Here is a 20,358-nt window from a genome sequence, read left to right as displayed (position 1 = left end):
ACTTGTTTGGCTTTGGATAGGTTTTGGAATCCCGTAGAACGGCGACTTGCGGCTCGGCGCTGATGCCTTGCGCCCTCTCCTTGCGATGCTTCGTCTTTTTTTCAGCCGGTGGCTGACGCTGGTGAGCCGCGTGGGCTAAGATGGACTGCATGGAAGGAATCAGGAGCGTTATGAGTTATGACGTCAGATTTGTACAAATCTGGTTAGATGGACAGTAGTTTCAGTCCTAGCTGTAGTGGTGGATTAACACGTGTCATCGTTTGGCGTGAATCGTGATACCGGTGTTATGTTTTGCGATGTTCTTGCAGCTATTGCTAGCTCAGAGTCTTCACTACTGACAGTGGTCAGTAATAGACTTTGAATCGTGTCGAGAATTCATGTATTGCACATTACGACGTCAGGAATACAGATAATGTGAAAAGTACCACACGCCGATATTCCAAATCAATTCAAACTCATTATTTTTCGACAAGACCTATTTCATTACGCTTTGTGAGAATGCTGTGGGTTGATCACGACTTCGTGCATAGCTTTCTACTTGATGTTTCATATGCTGTGATACGATCAATCGAGGTTTAGACACATCGATAATATAAGTGTAGGCGGAAATGGGCTTTTCATTTCAGTAGTTGAAAAATCGCCTCTCACTACGCGACTCGAATTACCAGAATAAATTGGCCATCCAGATTCGACTAATCGAATCATCGTGTCCACTGTCTAGCCATAGTCCTTAGAGGAGGTATTGTGGCACTTTTTGAAAATTGTCTGATTCGGTTGATGCATATTCGAGTTGGATTCGAATCAGCTGTGAGTCATTTCTCCTTCCCCCGAGACTCGAGGCCAATGACCCGTCTTCGCGCGTGGTCGAGTAAATATGAATGGCGCATTTAATTAAAAGCTTCTCGAGAAAGGTCGTTGTTGCACCTGCTCGTCCTCGATCGATATCTGCGTCATCGAGGCATGGAGTGGATGGCAACGTTAACCTGTCCTTACGCCTATACTCATTATATACTGTGTCATCAGCATCGATCAAAATGATCAAATTATCCAACCAAATAGTATCCCAACTAGGTAAGCATTTGAAACAAACGGTGTTTTAGAATATTTTTTCTAAAACATGCTTACAGCGTTTTAAACGAACGCCTTTAAAAAAATGTTTTTTTCCAAACGTTGTGTAATTATGCCATAATTGTGTGAATACTTCTGAAAACCATGTACTATGATTTTACGGACGATTTGCACCCAGCAGAGTCAACGTATACGATGTGGGGTTGCTGGAACCCTCGAAACCATCGTCTGTTCGACAGTTATAGCAGTTAGATATCGATCATTGGTACGGAATGGGTGTTCTGGTGATGAGAACTGCCGGCCGTAAAATTGCCGCATATCGATGTAGTCCTGGTTAGAGATATTTTTGGTCTGTTTATGTCAGTGGTCTGAAGTAAATTCGTCGAAGGAGCCATATTTACCCTATGACGAAAAACATACACATAAAAACAGTTAAAAAATGTTTTAAATAGATGTTTGTTTTAAATGCAACCCTGATCCCAACTAAGAGATTTCTTGACTACTCGGACCTATCATGTGGAACACACTACCGCAACATTCCCGTGCATTGTCGCATGATAGATTTATATAGTATCCCTTGATTACCTATTGTTTTCGTAGCACCGATTCCCTACTTGACCAAGACATTGCTTCCAGTTTTGCTTCCAGTTTCGCATGCTTGTAGTAAGATAAAAGATCATTTCTATACGATCAGTAATACTGAGTCCGCGTGATTTCCTGAATCCTCAGTATAGTTTTTTTTGCAATGCATCTCGTCGGAATGAAAAAAAAAGTTCTCTCTCATTTCCTCTCTTCGAATTATAGATGAGAAGCATCTGCCAGTTATCGTCATGCTTAAGTATCGCGAATCCATCTGGAGCGCAACAAACTCCGGTAACAATGTGTTGAAGAGCCGCAACTGACCTGATATTTATCCAAACTCGCTCGCAACTCCTCGATTAGCGCTTCTTTCTCTATGAGCGAACATTGCAGCTCACGGATCTGTTCGTCTTTCAGAAGCAACGCTCGCCGAAGGTCGAACTCCATCGAAGTCATTTTTCTACAGAGTGACTTTTAAATAAATATTTACATTTTATATATGAGCTGCAAGTGTATAGATAGAAATACACCCTTAGCGAAAAGAGTATGTATGGGCATCCGTGCACCACCCGTGATATACGGCTGTGAATAACCTCCAGTGGTGCACGAAATCAGAACATACCTCGAACTTATACCGCAGTCAAACACAACATTTTAATCCAAATTATGCATGAACGTAAGATTTAAAACCACGATATCATTCTGAGTTAGGTTCTGCTTTCGTGTATCATCATTTGGGTGTGAGTGAACACTCTTTTCGCTAAAACTGTACTTGGTCATAGCGGCACTGTAAGTTAATAACTTGCACCTGAAATGAACTTAATTGCGAAAGTATCCCGTGCTACCTTTTCACTCTACGTTCGTTTCTCGGTAGCTTCCAGTCTATACTACACATGAAAAATTTACGTCGTGATACGATCAACCGATGTCTCAAGGTTCTCACGATGGTAATAAGGCGTCGAAAGCACATTTTTCGTTGCCGTGTCATCATATTTGATACTCGACTAAGATTTGACTACTTGAATCGACGAGGCTCTAGACCTGTGGTTCCTGAGGTGGACGATATTGCCCCCTAGGCGATTTAGAGAGACGGGAGAGGAAATAATGAAGGGGTGATTGGGGGAGGGGGCTACAATAGTAAAACGTTCAGTCAGTTGTATTAGAATTCTGGTCTCTTGCCAGTTCAATGGATATAATAACTGATGGTGTTGATGAAAAAATCGACTTAATGCTAGACTCATCTCAGCCCCCGAGAAGGCAAAACCATCGAATCGGAGAAATTTATATTGCTTCATGCTTATTGCTTATTTATGTAATCTATTAACTTCGTAGCAACTCAGTTTTGAAGGGAATCCCCAAAGTACTTCTCACTTACTAATATCAAGTAGAGCCAAAAATTAATATTTGAGCATCATAAGAACGTTAACGTAGAAGTAGTATACAAACGCAATTACTTGTGCAAGTGAAAAAAGATATAAAACCTGTCTGAATACTGCGCAAAAGTATAGCTGTTCAGTTTAGTATGACTTCTATCTCCTCTCGTTGAGTTCGTGATGGCCAGCAATGTGCTAATTGAAGTCATTTATAGGTAAATGGTTTGTGACTTTCGATACGAAATTTTAGCTGCAGCGCACCAGACCAATAAGGTGACAAGCGCCACAATGTCTCATCAATTATTATTAATAACAATAATAATAAAGAATGACATTTCGCTTTCAAGGGACGATATGGATATTGCTTAATTTTGGAGACATATTCCTAGAGCAGAAGTGGAGCTAACTTAAATAGTAGGTTAATTTGACTGACTAGGTAACCTGGAAGCACTGTTCTACGCCTGGGGTTTTCAAATGGTGGGCTTAAGGAGTAATTTGAGGTGGACCACAGAGCTATTCAGAAAATTGTAGATTTAGGAAAAGTTTAGTTATTGCCTGCTTGTTATGTTCATATATTCAAAAATACATTCATATCATCGAATTATACGTATTATACGTAGGCTATAAGCTTTTCATCCGACTCTGATGAGTTGTAGTGACGCGTATGCAGTCAAAGTGTACAAGTCGAAAATGGGAGGGAGAGAGAAACGATGGCTTTTGTCACCCTGCTATGACAACCTACGGCCAAAAGCAAAGAAAATAATTTCGATTATATAATTAATGGAAGTTAATGCAGAAGTAATCAAGTATTCCGCCAGTGTCATACGTCGTATGTCTTTGAAAAGGCTCTGCATTAAACTCAGACTGAAGTGCATTTGACCTAGATTTACGGTACTTCGGCAGGTGGTATTATTGTAAGATAAAAATATCTACAATTGCAATTCATTATTATCAATTATCAACTTCCTGTGGAAGTAGCCTATACTGCACCACCGTAACGTATCGTAATGGAATGAGGATACAGCGCTTCATAATAATCTTTGGGGTCGGTCTGAAAATTTTCAACCTTCAAGTCATTGTACATAATGTAAGAGCAACATGAATTGATTGTATCGTCAGATATTATGTCTTGACGTCGCAACTTCAATAGGTACAATACATACTCTGTACATACTGTACGTTCAGGTAAAGCATACTACAAAATTCGTTCCCCACTTCTCTGTAGTATCTCATTCACCAAAGAATTGTTTGGGGCGGGACCAGAATGGTTATATCATTCCCCACCGTAGTGGAGCAAAAACCCCAATCACACAGTGGGTGCGAAGATTGGATCATTGGGTCATATGGAGCAGATTTATTCAGCTTTTTTCGTCGCGCTTGGCACGATTTCATGTCCCCACAGGTCTGCATTAAAGTATGATTAGTAATAACAGAAAAATTAGTATAATTTAGAGAAATGCGGATATCGGCGCCGTCGATTACCACACATTGAATAAAACTATGACACTAAGATAAGAGGTTGGCCACAGAGTATTTTCAAACCTTGAAATGGGCCACGGCTGAAAGAAGGTTAGGAAACCCTGTTCTAGACACTTCACTATCATGTCTGATCTGATATCAAACCTTTTCCATGTAAACGAGTCGACTAGCGCCAAAATGTAGTTGTAGGCGAACTATGTAGGCTATGGTAAGCTATTTATTTTTCAGATTCGGGTCGTTTCGATGTCACTAACCAATGCTCTCCGTTGATACCGCAACGAATTGCCACCTAAGGCGATACTATCCGGACTGTAATCTCCACTGGAGTTGGACAACTTTCATATATTTCAAATTCGATTAGAATTGGAATTACTGAATTAGAGAATACTTGGAAACTGAATTGAATTCCGAATTAGGAAATAACTCAAGTTCAGGTTATATCAAATCAGTTCATTCTCATCAGCACGAGAATGGCAAATGTCTTTTCACCAACCTCAGCTTGTTTTGCACGATATAGTTCTCCTGTAGCGTTATCAAGAAAAGCAGAAATTAAATTAGAATTAAAATGAGAGCATAGACATATCTAACCAGGTAGAAGATGATAGGATTACTGGTATTTCGTTCTAATTACACAGCTACAATTATCCAGTTGTCCGGGCCTGGTAGCTACATTACGCAGATAAGGGATAAATATCCGTGGATGAAAATCTTACTTTCTCGAGATTGTTACACGCACTTCGTAGATATCAACCAGGAATGTATGCGACAGCCCTCGAACATAAACTATAATAGGCCGCAACCATATGGTAGCGTATTTTACAGCACTTGACTAAACATCTATATTGTACAGATGATAGGCGTTAAATGACATGGGAGCCATCAAAATGAGGTGTTCTTTCAATACCACTTATTGACTGACCATAGACTTAATGTCGCGCTTTGGAAATAATTTTGTACAATAGCAATTAAAAAGCCATGTTTACAATGTCATATATGTTTAAGACGTTACGATATGTCTTCAACTCGACTATGGTTAATAAATACTGTTTATTCGGGCCGGCGTATGAAATAATTGACACGTGCAACGGTTCTGTATCCGTAACAGACGTTCCCACCTCTATTTCATTCGTTTTCAAGTGGATTTAAATTCATTCCTCGCGATCCTACCGATGTAATAAATATGATCGTTTAAGAAGATACCACTGCCAATTACGTGAATCCGACTTTATTATTGTTTGCCATCCTTTGGTCGTTTATGTTCTTGGCAATGCACCGAATGGGCCAATTTTTCTTGGTCAAACATTACAAACTGTTATACTCTTAATTCAGTGCACATTAGGGTTGTTCAAACGTAACTTTTTTCGAATTCCGGGATTCACTGATTAAATGTTTAGGCTGCCTACTTCCAACCGGTAGAAGCGGAATTATTGCAGTTGAAAGTTATGGATTTGTAAAAATAGCATTGACGGTGGGTAATCCCAGAATAATGAATGAAAAATTCAAATAGCTTCGCTTCTAATTGTTGGAATCGCGTCAACAATTGCGTCAACAATTTCATTAGGTAGTAATTTTTTTTATTTTTTTTAATCGAATTCAGTCTGCGTCGGCTTCTACTTATTGGAATTGAGCGGATTTGGTGTGCTGCATTTTTTAGAGAACCGAACAATTTAATCAGTGAATCTCCGGAATCCGGGAATGAAAGTTATTTTTGAACAACCCTAGTGCACATGAACAAATTGTGCAAGCCTTTTATTTACTCATTCTTCGCCAAGGAGGGTCTTTGATTGCAAGACTATTCCAATTCATTTCGACACCTTCGTCGATTGTGGTGTTTTAAACTGATGAAAATAGTAATGGAATAAACGCAGAAATGCCAAAGAATCCATCCCGTCGGAATCGTATCTAATACTTGATCAAGCGCAACGATTCTAGCACCACTCGAATCCGAATAGAATTGCTCGCGTACTCAATTTTGCCCAGCCTTACCCATCCATATTCGGCAGCTACATGAATTTCTCAACTATCCCTGATACGGTTGATTCGGGTATCTCCGTGAAAGACGCTCGAAGACCGCTATATAACATGGGATCTCATCATTTGTAACGGAAAGGCGGCTTAGAAGGTGAATGCCGAGCAACATCACGCCAACTCGTATCCTTAACAAAGACTTGTGTGATATTTGCCGATCCATTTCAAAGGTTTGCGAGTTGAGCGTTGTTTGTATTCTCGGCCTTCAAGCCGCCTATACAGTCGATCTATCAATACGCACCACAGCGTTTCTGACAGCAGACTGTACAAGGTACATCCTAAATGTGAGTTTAGTACGTTCAGGCGACCGTGTCGTGTATATACGTACACACCGATAACTACGAGGTCTACTCTAAGATTACAGCGTTTCAAAGTGATCAACGTTTCTCTAAATAGCAATGACTTTTTGGCTTAATATCCGAGGGCCTGGATGATTTCATTCTGAATCGAATAGTAAGCTTCGATTCGAGTTGACTATTCGAGTATCCTTCATTATGACGTCACAGCCGTGTGGAAGATATGGAAAGCTCACATGTGTACCTTTTATGCATATGCACCTTTTATGCGACCACAACTAATATTATACCGGCTCTACATCACATTCAAGATAATTTGGGTTTATTCGGACATACCAATTTCACAGCGCATTGGGATAATACTATGGTCGATCACGACTTCACAGATATGTCATTTTACACTAACGTGCACAGCTTTGTATTGCGTGTTTCGTATGCTGCGATACGACCAATCGAGGTTTAAAGCCTTGCGCAGTGGAAAATAGTATCGAAACTATCATTTTCATTGATTAATTATCTCTTTCTGGTTATGAGTGTATACAATTTCATGACTCGACAAAATCACTTCTCACTACTCGACCTCGTATCATTAGCAATAATACTCGATTTAGATCTGAATACTGGAATAAATGTGCCCATCCCTACTGAATACGGATATCTGCTGCTCACATATATCATCAATATAACTAGTAGTGACCACCAAATACCCTTCAAAGTTCATGAACTACTCGCACCACTTTGACTTCAGACGAAAATCATGTAGCGTGCAGCCTGCCATCTCCGTGTGAATTTCTCTCGCGAACCGACTGTTTGACTTCCAATGCAAACAGTCGAATAGGATCATCGTGCCTCATGACGAAACTGTGGAAAGCACACAATGTCGATTTATTACCAACGAGATAACTTATGATGTCACTCGCACACGTAACCTATGTTGCGGTAGGCTTTGAGACATGTGAAGTTGGTGGTAAGTAGGGTTACATTTAAAACAAACAATGTTTTGAAGGATTTTGTTTAAAACATGTTTTAAACAGTGTTTTTTAAGCAAAGGCCTTTGAAAAAAATTGTGTTTTTTTCAAGTTGTAAAATTACGCCATACTTTCCAAAAAACATGTTGCATGAGCCTACGGACAATTACCACCCGATATAGCCGACGTATATCGATATGGGATGGTTGGAGCCCTCAAAATAGTTGGTTCAAGAGCAATAGTACAGATATTTCGTCAAAAGAGCTATATTTACCCTATAATTTCAATAACCGATATCAATACACTATGACGTCACAATTGAATATTCGTGACGTCAGGACTTTATGAAAAAACAGTAAAAAAACATGTTGTAAACAAAGGCCTCGTTTTAAACATGTTAATTTTAAATTGATTTTTTGTTTTAAATGCAAACCTAGTGCTAAGTAATGTTCGCAAACCGTATTTTAAAGGCAAGCATGAAATGAAAGGAACAACAGACAAGTGGCGTCAATGTTGCTAACACGGGACATCGCAACGTTGATGAAGCAGTGAGTAGGATTGCCGGGTTCTGGCCGATGATAATTAGGATACACACAATGATTGGGTTGCTCGAATCTGAATCGGGCATTAATTCTTATTACAGTTGGAATCGAGTAGTGAGATATATATATTTTTCGCCTACTGAAATGATACGATCCTTGTCACTAAGAGTTATTAATTTATCAATGATCATTAGGGTTTTGATACTATTTTCCACGGTGGAAGCCTTGAAATCTCGATTAGTCGTAAAGCAGCATACGAAACGTGTCGTACAAAGCTACCTATGTCAGTTGAAATCACATATCTGTGAAGTCGTGATCGACCCCCGGCATTGTCACAAAGTTCAGTGAAATAAGCATGTTCCAAAAATACCAAATAATCTTTAACATTATTTTTTATTCATGTGGTCACACGAGAAGTCGATAGTTTAACCATTCGATCATTCGTACTGTAGTGACGCCATAATGAGTGATACACGAATACTACACTCGACTCGAAGCCTAATACTCTAATTCAGGGGTGGGCAAACTTTTGAGCTCGCGGGCCGCATTCAACATCTAAATCCATTCGCGGGCCGCACTATATAAAATTGGGATTATAAACCAAAACGCAATATTGGTATTTGATAATATAGTGAGGACATGGAGATAATATATGTGGTTATTTAAAACAAACGAAACATTGCTTTGATGATATCGTACTCGCGTCAGAAACATAGTGGCGAGATTTCATCGGCTAGTCGACCTCAATAACCAATTTGTCAAAACTATAGAGATGAAAGTCTGTTAGAACCGGATTGAAATTTAAGTCTGTGAGCAGCGATCTGTTCATAGATTTACTGATTCCACTTTTGGCTCAGTTCCAGGACTCACAATGCTGACAGCATCATAACCATGTTAGCTTCAAACACACTTCTACTATGTGTAGATAAAATATAGATTCCTCAATTCTACGCATACCGAGAACGAATCTACCTAAGACACGCGCAAATCGTTTTTATAAGCACATCACTGAGATAATTAAAACTGTAGTGGCCAATCTGAAATCCCACTCGTGATCCGAATTATGTCAATCTCGTTTAGGATTTCTGTGATGTTTAGCAGTTGAAACCTATCAAACTGTGTGGGCCTTGAGATCGAGCTGTCGCGCAAGAAATTAAACATAAAAGTTATAATAGGAAGTATTTACCTTAGAACAGTGGCTCTCAAACTTGTTAAGCCTCCCCCCCCCCCCCCCTTTATGATGGTGAAACGCAAACCTAACGGATAGTTTGATGGCATGGAAGGTTACGACTGTGGAGGAGAGATTTTTAACTATGAAATTCATACTAAATACAGAGCAATGATTATGAATTGGATTACAATCGCGCGAAGCGCGAAAATTTTTTCATTCGAGCTCAGCTTCGCGCCCCCTTCAGATGCCTTCACACCCCCAAGGAGGGGGTGCACCCCAGTTTGGTAACCATTGTCGTAAAATTATAATGGTGAAATATACTAAGAAAAACTTTAATCAAGTCCCTACATTAATTCGATATTTAGTATATATTTTATCAATATTTTTAAAAAAGTTCCTTTAGACTCTCGCGGGCCGCACAGAACGGTGTTGCGGGCCGCATGCGGCCCGCGGGCCGTAGTTTGCCCACCCCTGCTCTAATTAGAAACGTGTCATCCAGGTTCTTCATCTTTTCTAGCCCAGAGATAATTGGATTTCAAAGCTGGATTATATAGTGAAAGTGGGCGAACTAAACAATTGTTTTTAGAAAATGCTGCAGCAGATGATGAGAGATAAAGTGATGCAAATATCATCGATTTCGTCTACCTGAATACTTAAGTATAACAAAATCTTGGTCCAAAACAACACTCCGCGCCTCTGGTGAACAATGAACTTCGAAATCTCGGACATCTTCACGTTTCCACCTGCCATTGACAGCTACAAATTACCATAAATTCGCGATCAATATTTTGCCTGTAAGTCGCCACATCATCGACGTCAGGCTTTTCATCGCTAGCAACGGACTCGAGTTAATCGATAACTCTTCGGCGTTTTCACCCGGCACTAGCGAGATGGCTTACAATAAACATCTTACACAAAAAGCTGTTTCCCAATTTCCAATACCTATTTCATTGAACTAACGTGAAGCTCCAGTCTTGCCGACAACAAAATATATTCTTCTGTTATATAATCCGAAAGAGTACTACTGTGAAAATGTGATATAATTCCAAACAAATACGATCAATGAAGCTGCATCGTCATCTCAACTCTTCCTATTAACGCAATTTGGTTTGGTGTTTCCTTAAAGAGGTTTCCATACCAGCTCGGGCATGAACAATTGAATATCTCTCCAAACCCCTGTCAGAACTCAAGCTCAAGTTTAAACCACATTGCCAAAATTCCAAAACCCCGACATTTCAGACGCACGAACTATCCAGAAATAAGTATCCAGGATTCGTGAGCCAGGAAAAATAATATATGAATTATGAAATTATCTGAATGAAAGCAATCTTTAAGCCGTAATTTTGTCAATTTATGCATACCATGATTACAAATACAGTTAGGACATCGTTTTATGAGCAGATTTGATTCAATCTTGTGCATGTCATTGGCACTAGTTTTCATCCTGTTTTCCTGACTGTTCAAGGTGAATTATACGTTCCGGTTACCAGTTAACAACGAGAATGTACCAAACCTGGGAAAGGCCCTCAGTAGATGAGAGAACACATGGTTTGAAAATACTGAGCAGACTGCTGGCTGTGAAATTGAATTTACCAATTTACATCACAGGCTCGACGCACTGCTTAGTGTGTATTGAATGCCGGCACCGTCTAAGAATATGACTGGGGACAATGATTTGAATACTCGAATCTTACTCGAATATGAATTGCCACAATTCTAGTCGAGTAGTCAGATATGATTCTGTCGAGTAGGCCTACTGAAAGAATGAGTGCCTTTCAGTTAAGACTATATTTATCAACGGGGATTATAGTTTCGATACTCTCTTCCCTAATGATCGATTCGTCTATCACGAAATCACGATTAATCTATCCCAGCATACGAAACATGTAGGACAATTCTACGCACGTCAGCGCAAGTGACATACCTGTGAAGTTGTGATCAACCGACAGACCATCGCAACATACACCATTATTTGGTCGCATTGAAGGTACATATTAGAAAATACCAAGCCTAATATATTCTTATGGCATCATAACGAGTGATGCTCAAACACACAAATAAACTCGAAGCTGCATACTCGATTTAGAATCGAATCGGACAGTTACGCGGATTCGTTAGCCCTGCCTGAGAACTATCTGAAAACATGACCTGAGCAGAGGCTTCATACAGAATCTCACATTACAAAATTGGTCTCTTTCGATTTCGAATCCCCATGGACATGCAACTTGATCATCTCCCGTCAGTCCGCGAGAAATGAAATTCAAAACTTCAATTTAAATCGATATGTAATCATCAAAACCTTTCGTTTCCTGTAAATTTCTGCACTACATCTACAAATGCGAATCTTGTCTGTTCCGATGGAAGTGGGCGCAAATGCCAACGGCTCGATCGTAATCAAATTCCAGCCCGGTATCAAGCTGCGACCTTCGCCAGTCGCGAGTGATTTCTACGGATTACATCAATCTGTTATAATAGAGAGGCCATATCTTTCAGCATAATGTATTTCAGTACCAACAAAATCCTGTATCCTTTTGTAAGACCTCGCGAATCATCCACTTCATCGTAAGGATATCATTCACATTACATGTGACTGAAATCAAATAAAAATGTCGTTCCATACGTAATACTTTTTTATTGATTTGTTTTGATTTCCTACTAGTCTAGGGGCTGGATACAATCGAGTAGCTAAGTGATTCGATCCCGAATCGAGTAGTAAGCGTTACTTTGTGCAATGCTGTGGGTTGATCTCGACTTCACAGACATGTCATTTCTACCTACGTAAGTAGCTTTGTACTATCAGGGGTCGCCAACTCAAAACTGGTCGCGGACCACTTTTGAAATTTCGTAGAGGCTGCGGGCCGCAGGAATGCAATATTAAGACAGAAATGCCACACAGTTTAGCAAGCACGTTTTAAAAACTTTACGCAAGTACAACAAAGTGCTCCCTAACGTTGCCGACTGTCATAGTTACCTTACAAGAGGCAATAGGTTACTTTATATAAGTAGTAGAAATAGAACGAGAAATAACATGATAATCAATTTCATTTTATTTTGAAGTATGGATGAGCTCCGCACTATACCTGGCAACGCATTTTGATCGACTAAGCTGTCGAGACACGTTACTATAGCTGAAAGACTGCCTCCTCCTAAATCTTGATCTTGAGCCGTTTTCAAGCGTCTTGGTCTTGGCAGTGTCTGGATTATTGAACGCAATACGCCCATGCATATCGGCTGATTCTCCCTCGATGGCATGCTGTTGGCAGCGTCCAAGCCATTTCAGCTAGTGGGGAACAGTGATGCTGGGCACAGGCTAATATTTTATTTTGAAGCAACAACAACATTTTGAAACTCGAATAAATTTTAGCATTTGTAAATGCTTTAGCTATCGTTCTTCCGAAATCTCAAATCAGAGCGCGGGCCACATGCGCATGCACCCCGCGTGTTGGTGACCCCTGTATTGGATGTTACGTATCCTACCAATCGAGGTTTAAAGCCTTCCATGGTGGGGTAAAGAGTATCAGAACTATAATTTCTCTTGGTAAATTAACTCTAATTCCAGTACTGGAAAAATCGTTTCACACTACTCGATTCAGATTCTAGTTTCGAATCATTTTGACAGGCCGTACTAGCGGGGAGCCATGGGCTGCTGGTAAATCAACGGTCAACTCCATGACTTACCGTTCAAGACGCTATCCCTAGCTTCTGGTTCCATATTGGATAGAATGAAGAAGCTTACAAAATACAAATAGCCATTGCGGTGTCAGAGCATTGCAAAGCTAGAAACCAAGGAATGCGTTTCGCGTGATATTCTTGCGGCAACATCAGAGCATCTCACGGCTCGCAAGTGACCTGGCGTTGAACTCATCATCCGTGCTAATGAGGTCACAATCACACGTACAGTTCAAAGGTCATCCGACTGTTATTTCCAGGGCATGGCATGGTATGGTATGGTATGGAACGAGAATTTTCCATGCTCCATACTTGCCTTACTCTCTCCATACCATACTTGCAATTTACCATACCATACCAACATTGTTCCATACCATACTTGATACATATTCCATACTTTCAAATTCTTCAATATCATAAGTATAGTACCTTTTCTAGCACCTATATTATTGATATTTCGGATGACAATATTGCTTAAACTAGCCATGATGCAAATCTAAGTCCTGGTAATAGTTTCACAGAGTCTGTTTTGGTGAGGTTTAGTTCACATTGATGAGGTGCCGTGTACCTTTACTCTACAGCTTCCGCGAGCAAATTGAGATAGTCAGCAGATTGTTATCTAGGACCGTCCATAAAAGGGACTGGAAACCAGGGCCGTAACAGCACTTCGTCAGCCCCCCAAATAAACTTTGTTCTTGGGCCCCCCATTGGGTTATAGACCGAACTTTTTATCTTCTCGCTCTGCTCATGTAATCAGATTTGCCGGTAGAGCTGAGTGAGGTGTGTTTGAAAAGGTAGGACCACTCAATAAAAATTGAACATCTTCGGGCGTATACCTCTTGGCAGGAACGAAACAGCACCTCGTCAGGCCCCAACAAACGTGGGTCTTGGGCTACCATAGGGTGATGAAACGACCCCCCCCCCATCACGTTGTTCGCGTTTGTCACGAAATCATCTGTACTGTATTGTGAGCCAGCGAAAAGCGCGAAAATTTTCGATAATTTATGATAAAATCGGTCAAATCAGATCGGCGATTGCATATATATTATGCTATCAATTTATTGTCCTCTCTACTCACGTAATTAGATTTACCGGTAGAGCTGAGTGAAGTGTCTTGAAAACGGGACGGCCCGTAAATAATAATTAAACATCTTCGGCCGGGGTGACCCGTAAATATGACTTCGTTACATGATGTTATTTCGTGACTTCCAGTCTGCTATATCAAAAAATATAGAATCGCCCAAACGTAGGCTTCTAAACTAAGAGACGCACACGATTTCAAATTGGTATTTCTTCACTGGCATAAAATTTTTCCCAGAGGGATGGTATTTGTCTTGTGAGGTTCAGATTGCAAAGACAGGAACATTCGGCGCCAGTCATTTAGTCGCCTATGGACAATTAAACCTATATGTAGGCTATTATGTATATATAACGAAGTCTTCGGTCAGCATAAGGGCATAGACCTTTTCGGCCAAGGTTTTCTCGCTGCCGATAGTTCTGGCACACTTCTTGGAGTCGCAAGTTATATGGCCTAAAACTTGATTGTGTTTCTTGGTTAGTCGTGGCTCGGTAATGGCCTAATACCCAATAATGCAGATAAATGGCAACTTGAATTCGCGCGCTACGTGAAAAAATTTTGAAAAAATTGCATAAATTTTCAAAAAATACTCAATGATTTATGCTAATTCACGAAATAATTTTGGGCCTCCTTCGATCTCGCCCCCCCCCCAATTGGGGGGTTTGGGGTGCGGCAGTTACGGTGCTGCTGGCAACATACGGCCCGCAACGAGATTTTGTCCGGCCCGCGGACAGTTTCCCGTCATTTTACATGATAATGTGGCCCGCGGCCCAGTCTGCCGAGATTCCCCACTACTTGCCTCAACGTCAAATTTTAGTCACCGCATGTTATTATATAGGTCTGCGCACTGCGCAGCGTGCGAGAGTGGAGCCCAAGGGTAAGTTCTTCGAAGCGAGAAGACTTGCATTATCGGCATTTACGATGTACCCAACCCTAATGAATTGATATCTTGGTAAATTTTGGGGAAAGGGGCTTATCAAACGCTTTGCAATCTTAATTAAGGATTGCACTGTGAGTTAGTTGATCGGAGAGAAGCAGACATGGCGGCGCCTGTATGACAATGCTGTTCTCAGATCCACATTGTATTTTCATTATCGGCGAGAAATGGCTTTGAAGTGACATTGCTGTCGATAAAATACATTCAATAAATACGATTTATTCCTTGTATATATGGGCGAATAATTTATCCATTCAGCAATCCGGCCTGCCAAGTAAGCCTACTTAATTTTCCTATATCCCGCCCACCTACTAGAGAAGTTGCACGCCCATGCTCCGAATATCATCGCATTTCCGGTACATTGGCATGAGACACATGCAAGTTTGAAGTAAATACTCGCAAAATAATTTATAATATAGGCGCACCCATAAATATCGCAGCTGCAGGCGATCAATACTGCAGCGATCTGCGTGATTATTAGTACAGTATTTGGTTGGGATTAGTGGCGAGAATTTCAAACTAAATCTACCCCACTCCCTGATCTATAATCCTAATGCGAGAGCGTTTGAAATATGACCAATAAGATATCTCGGCATGTAAATAGTATAAATGTGCAGATAATATTTCAGAAGAAATGTAATTATCAATCACATTGCGCATAAAGTACGTTGCATCATGATTGCTTGTAAGTTCTCGTCACTCAAGGAATGAGGTAGTTGGAGTAGCCAACATTGCCAATTATTGCGTCACATGATAGACTATGCTCGGAGACGTCGTGTCTAGACTCGATAGAATATCGGAACAACAGTACTGTTGTCATTATTACATCACAAAATCATGCCAATCCAAGTGCTCCTAAAACCGTTGCACAAGCGTGTATTTGATCCTACACAGCGTTCAATAGTTCACGTTCGCACATAACAAAAGCGACCATATTCCGTGAACAGCGAACAACGTACGTTTCAAGAAGCTTGCACAGATCACGATAAAACACCAAAGTATGGAAGTATGGAAATGTCGTTCCATACCATAGATTAAAATCTTCCATTCCATACCATACTTGCATTGTTCCATATTCCATACCAAAATATCGATCCATACCATTCCATACCATACCATACCATACCATGCCCTGGTTATTTCCTAGATAGAAAAAGCATATGAAGATGAGATTCTGGGAGGTACAGAAGTTCAATACACAATTGAACAACATGAGCATATTGAAATAACCCCGAGTATTTTCTGCTCACTCACCAGAGGTAATAGTCAGAAAATGGTTAAAAAGCAAACCGTATCACGATTATCTCAGTTACCATACCGAAGCATTTCGGAACAGACAAATATCTGGCGTTTCTTGCTAGATCACAGTCAAATAGATTAGAGAGAAATTTTTTTGGTCCCCAGGTCAGTCGAAGCGGTTTTATACAGTCTTATAATATCCTCAAGACGTTCAGCGAAGTAGCCACGTCTACGCGATACCAAGCGATCAGAGGAGATTTTATAATCAATTATGCAAAAATAGTCTTTGCTGGGCTAAAGCCGCTGGACGAATCGGTCGTAAAGCATATGCTTTGAAACTCTTTGACATTTTCGAATGTAGCCTATATTGCGCGACCTTTGTAATGGAAAGTCAAAATATTCAAAGCTCACAATTGCTGATTGATCTTTCGACGACAAGGTATTCATCATCATCATCATTGGTTTATTAGCAATTTTATCAGTTCAATACACCACAAAATGCGATACAATGAAAAGACAGGAAGATGTCGAAGCGACAAGGAGTATCATACTCTTTAAAACTAAACACGTAGTAATCTGATTTAGTACAGCAGAATTATAAATAATGCAGGCATTCTCATTTGAGAACTTACTTGGACTGTGTAGCCTATAGTAATTATTGACATATTATAGCCAGTCTACACTTTCTGATTTTGTAATTCTCAATCATTTCGATCTCAGACATCTCACCGTCGCTGGTGACTAATGTTCCGTCGCCGAGAGACGATAGATTCTTCTTATAACGATATTTCTAGAAGCGCTGTATTTGCTGCCACTATTCAGCCTGTGTGTATTAGGAGATGAAATCCTCACCTTGAATGAAATCACATCTCAGGATGGTGTCAACCAAACGATACTTTATATCCGTCGTTTGTGTGTATTGGTTATGATATCCAGATATCGCCATTCAACGGGTCGAACATGAACGAATGATGCTGATGTGGCAGCCCTCGTGCGCCCCCTATCTGGGTTGGTGCCCTTGTGATGCTCTAGTGATTTCATGCTAGGCGTGTCTCTTCTTGTTTGGTCTCGTCGCTGTTGGTTTGTTTGAGTACGACTGAGTGAATAAACCTCCTATCTGAGCAAAGGCCTCTACATTGGCGAGCACGCCAGGACCAGAATGGATAGTTCACCTCAGTCGTTAATTTCCGAGGCCAGACAGATCGAAGAAGAGATCGAGTCGCATCAACTAGAAGTGCTGCGAACGAAAATTGAATACCTCGAACTGAGAATGACCAACACCGAAAGTAGAGTATCGGGACAGATTGAGCGCATCTCATAAAAAATTCTACTTGCTGTCGAAGAGATGATCGACCGAAAAATGCAGGCGTGGGAGACCAGGATTCTTTCGCTAATTAGAGAAATGCAACGTACTGTACCGGGACAGACTAGTTCTGACGACAAGGGCAGTGTTGATCGTCCATGTGTTTCTGTTCCGGATGGCATAAATTCCAACGATACCATATTTTCGAGCAGCAAGAAATCAACTGAAATACCAGTGCCTGGTAAGCCTATTTATCTGGAATCGAAAACGCCAAATGTTCTACCTAATAATAAGTTCAGTGGAACAACGGACGTTACGTTGAAGACCATCTAAGCCACTTTGAGTATGTTGTTGGCTGCAACCCATCTTGGGGTGTACGTGAAATTCTTTCATATTTAGGCTGGAGCCTGGAAGGTCCCGCGCTAAAGTACGCCAAGGAGGTTTCTGCCGAGGATTCCCAAAACTTCGACATAATAGTGGAGCACCTCAGAAAACGTTTTGGGAAGGAGCAATCAGGACAAAACTACAGAACTAAGTTCAACTGCCGAAGGAAAAAGCCGAATGAGACCCCTGCTGCATTTGCTGCTGCTCTCCGAGAATTGGTACGTAAAGGCTACAAGATGATAAACGGTAATGCTGCAGAGTTACTGGTACGTCAACAATTTTGTCAGGGGTTCTCTGATGTCACACTGTGTGGTATGCTTGCTGTGCGTGAGAGTGACAGTTTAGAGGAGTTAGTTCGTGCTGCCGAAAACTATGAGTCAATGGCTGCTACTCATGGGGCCAATGCAGGTACAATAAAACCTTATGTGGCAGTCGTTAACAACCCTACCCACAAGGCTGACTTGAACTCAAAATCAGAATGTGATGAATGTATTGGTGAATTGCAAAACCAGATTAAGTGATTGAGAACTGAGCTGACCGAGTTATTTAATAAAAATCATGTCCCAGACAATAATGCGAGTCGTCCGAATTCACCAATTAGAAACCGTGAAAGTCCCAAGTCAAAATTCTTTGGTAAATGCTTCAGGTGTGGCAAGTCTGGTCATTCTGCACGTTTCTGTAGGGCACCCTTTTGTCCACTTTGTCGAAATGCAGGGCAATATGATTATCAATGTCAATATTCCAATCAGAATAGTTCATGGCAGCATGGGCCCAATGCGCAAACACAATATTTCCCTCAACCTCAGCCAACTATGGATAATAATGGAAATTGGAACGGTCGTTTAAACTCGCAGTAGCGGGGTGCGAAACCAGTAACCCCGCTTGTAATACAGTTGATGATGATCTGGATAACTTGATTTGCTCCCTCAATGTTTCAACCAACTGGTACACACTTGTTAGTATTGCCAGGGCAGATTATAAATTTTTGGTAGATACCGGTAGTCCGGTAACATTCATAGATTCTGGGTTACGGGAGTTTATTGATGTCGGTGAGCTAGAATCGAGTCCGGATGACAATCGATTTAAAGTGGCTAATGGCAGACCCCTAGTAGTGCATGGAAGTTGCACACTCAAGTTGTGTATAAATAAAGTTTGTGTGAGGATGCGAGTGTTTGTGGCTGAGCTCGGAGCGAAAATTGGTATTTTGGGTATGGATGCTCTGAAGGAGTTGATGTCACCTTGTATGCCAGACGTAGAGTACTGCAAGTGGGTGATGACTCGGTTCAATTAATGAGTTCCAATAATGTCACGTGCAGCCGTATAAACATTAGGGAATCAATTTTGGTCCCCGCTCACAGTCAATTATGTGTGACTGGAGAGAATAACCACCCTTGGCCAGTGGATGTTAAGGGAGTTACGGCTGTAGTTGAGCCAGTCAGGGATTTTTCGTGGGCACAGAATAAGTCGGGAGTGTATGTGTGTCCTGCTTTCGTTACCGCATCAGAATGTTCGGTGCCAGTTCTGGTTGTAAATGATTCAGATTGTGTGGTTGAGATACCCTCTGGCACTTTTGTTGGCATGATTTGCCCTGCAGACAACTTCCAGGATGTACATGGAAGAGTTTCCGGCATTGCCAGTATAAGGAAGAGTGAAGATGAAGAGGTGCCCCCGGGTGAAGCGAAGTACTATTTAGGTGAAGAATCGAAATTGCAAACGGGAGAATTTCCAGGTCATCTGAGTTCCATGTTAGATGGGGTTCAGAACTTAACGGAGGAGCAGTAGTCTGCAGTGCGGGATCTCTTGACTGAATTCCAGGATGTTTTCATTGGGCCGGATGGGAAACTCGGACAGACGCAAGTTTTGCAGCATAGAATCACTCTCACCACAAAGCAGCCTGTCAAAGTACGTCCTCGGCGCATAGGCTGGGAGAAACGCAAGTTGGCTATTCAAGAAGTGGAAAAGCTGAGAGCACAGAACGTGATAGAGGAGTCTGATTCACCTTTCAATGCATCAATTATGCTGGTTCCTAAAAAAGATAATTCCTGGAGAATTGTTCTGGATTACAGAAAACTGAATAGCGTAACGGTCAAAGATGCGTACTCATTACCTCGAATTGAAGATATTTTGGATTCGTTGGGAGGAGCCTCGTGGTTTTCATGTCTGGACTTGGCAAGCGGTTTTTTCCAAGTCACAATTGATCCTAAGGATCGCTCCAAAACAGCCTTCAGTGTTCCAGGTCATAAC

At 41.0% G+C, this 20,358-nt stretch overlaps 1 protein-coding gene across 1 annotated transcript in view; it reads right to left on the bottom strand.

The window, feature by feature from the left end:
* LOC145434658 (cGMP-dependent protein kinase 1-like) overlaps positions 1-2,172 on the bottom strand; it is a 36,132-nt gene extending 33,960 nt beyond the window's left edge. The window contains exons 1-2 of the mRNA XM_080312000.1: positions 1,972-2,172; positions 3-145 (exon numbers count right to left, since the gene is read on the bottom strand). Coding sequence (XP_080168126.1) covers positions 3-145; positions 1,972-2,103 — 275 coding nt within the window. The 5' untranslated portion in view covers positions 2,104-2,172. The remainder of the gene's footprint in view (positions 1-2; positions 146-1,971) is intronic.
* Between the last annotated feature and the right edge of the window lie 18,186 nt (positions 2,173-20,358).

The sequence above is a fragment of the Botryllus schlosseri genome, chromosome 2 (genome assembly GCF_051294905.1).
Source record: "Botryllus schlosseri isolate E-star chromosome 2, Bs_hap1, whole genome shotgun sequence".
NCBI lineage: Eukaryota > Metazoa > Chordata > Ascidiacea > Stolidobranchia > Styelidae > Botryllus > Botryllus schlosseri.
The sequence above is the reverse complement of the archived record's forward strand: the minus strand, read 5'-3'. Positions and strand labels throughout refer to the sequence as shown.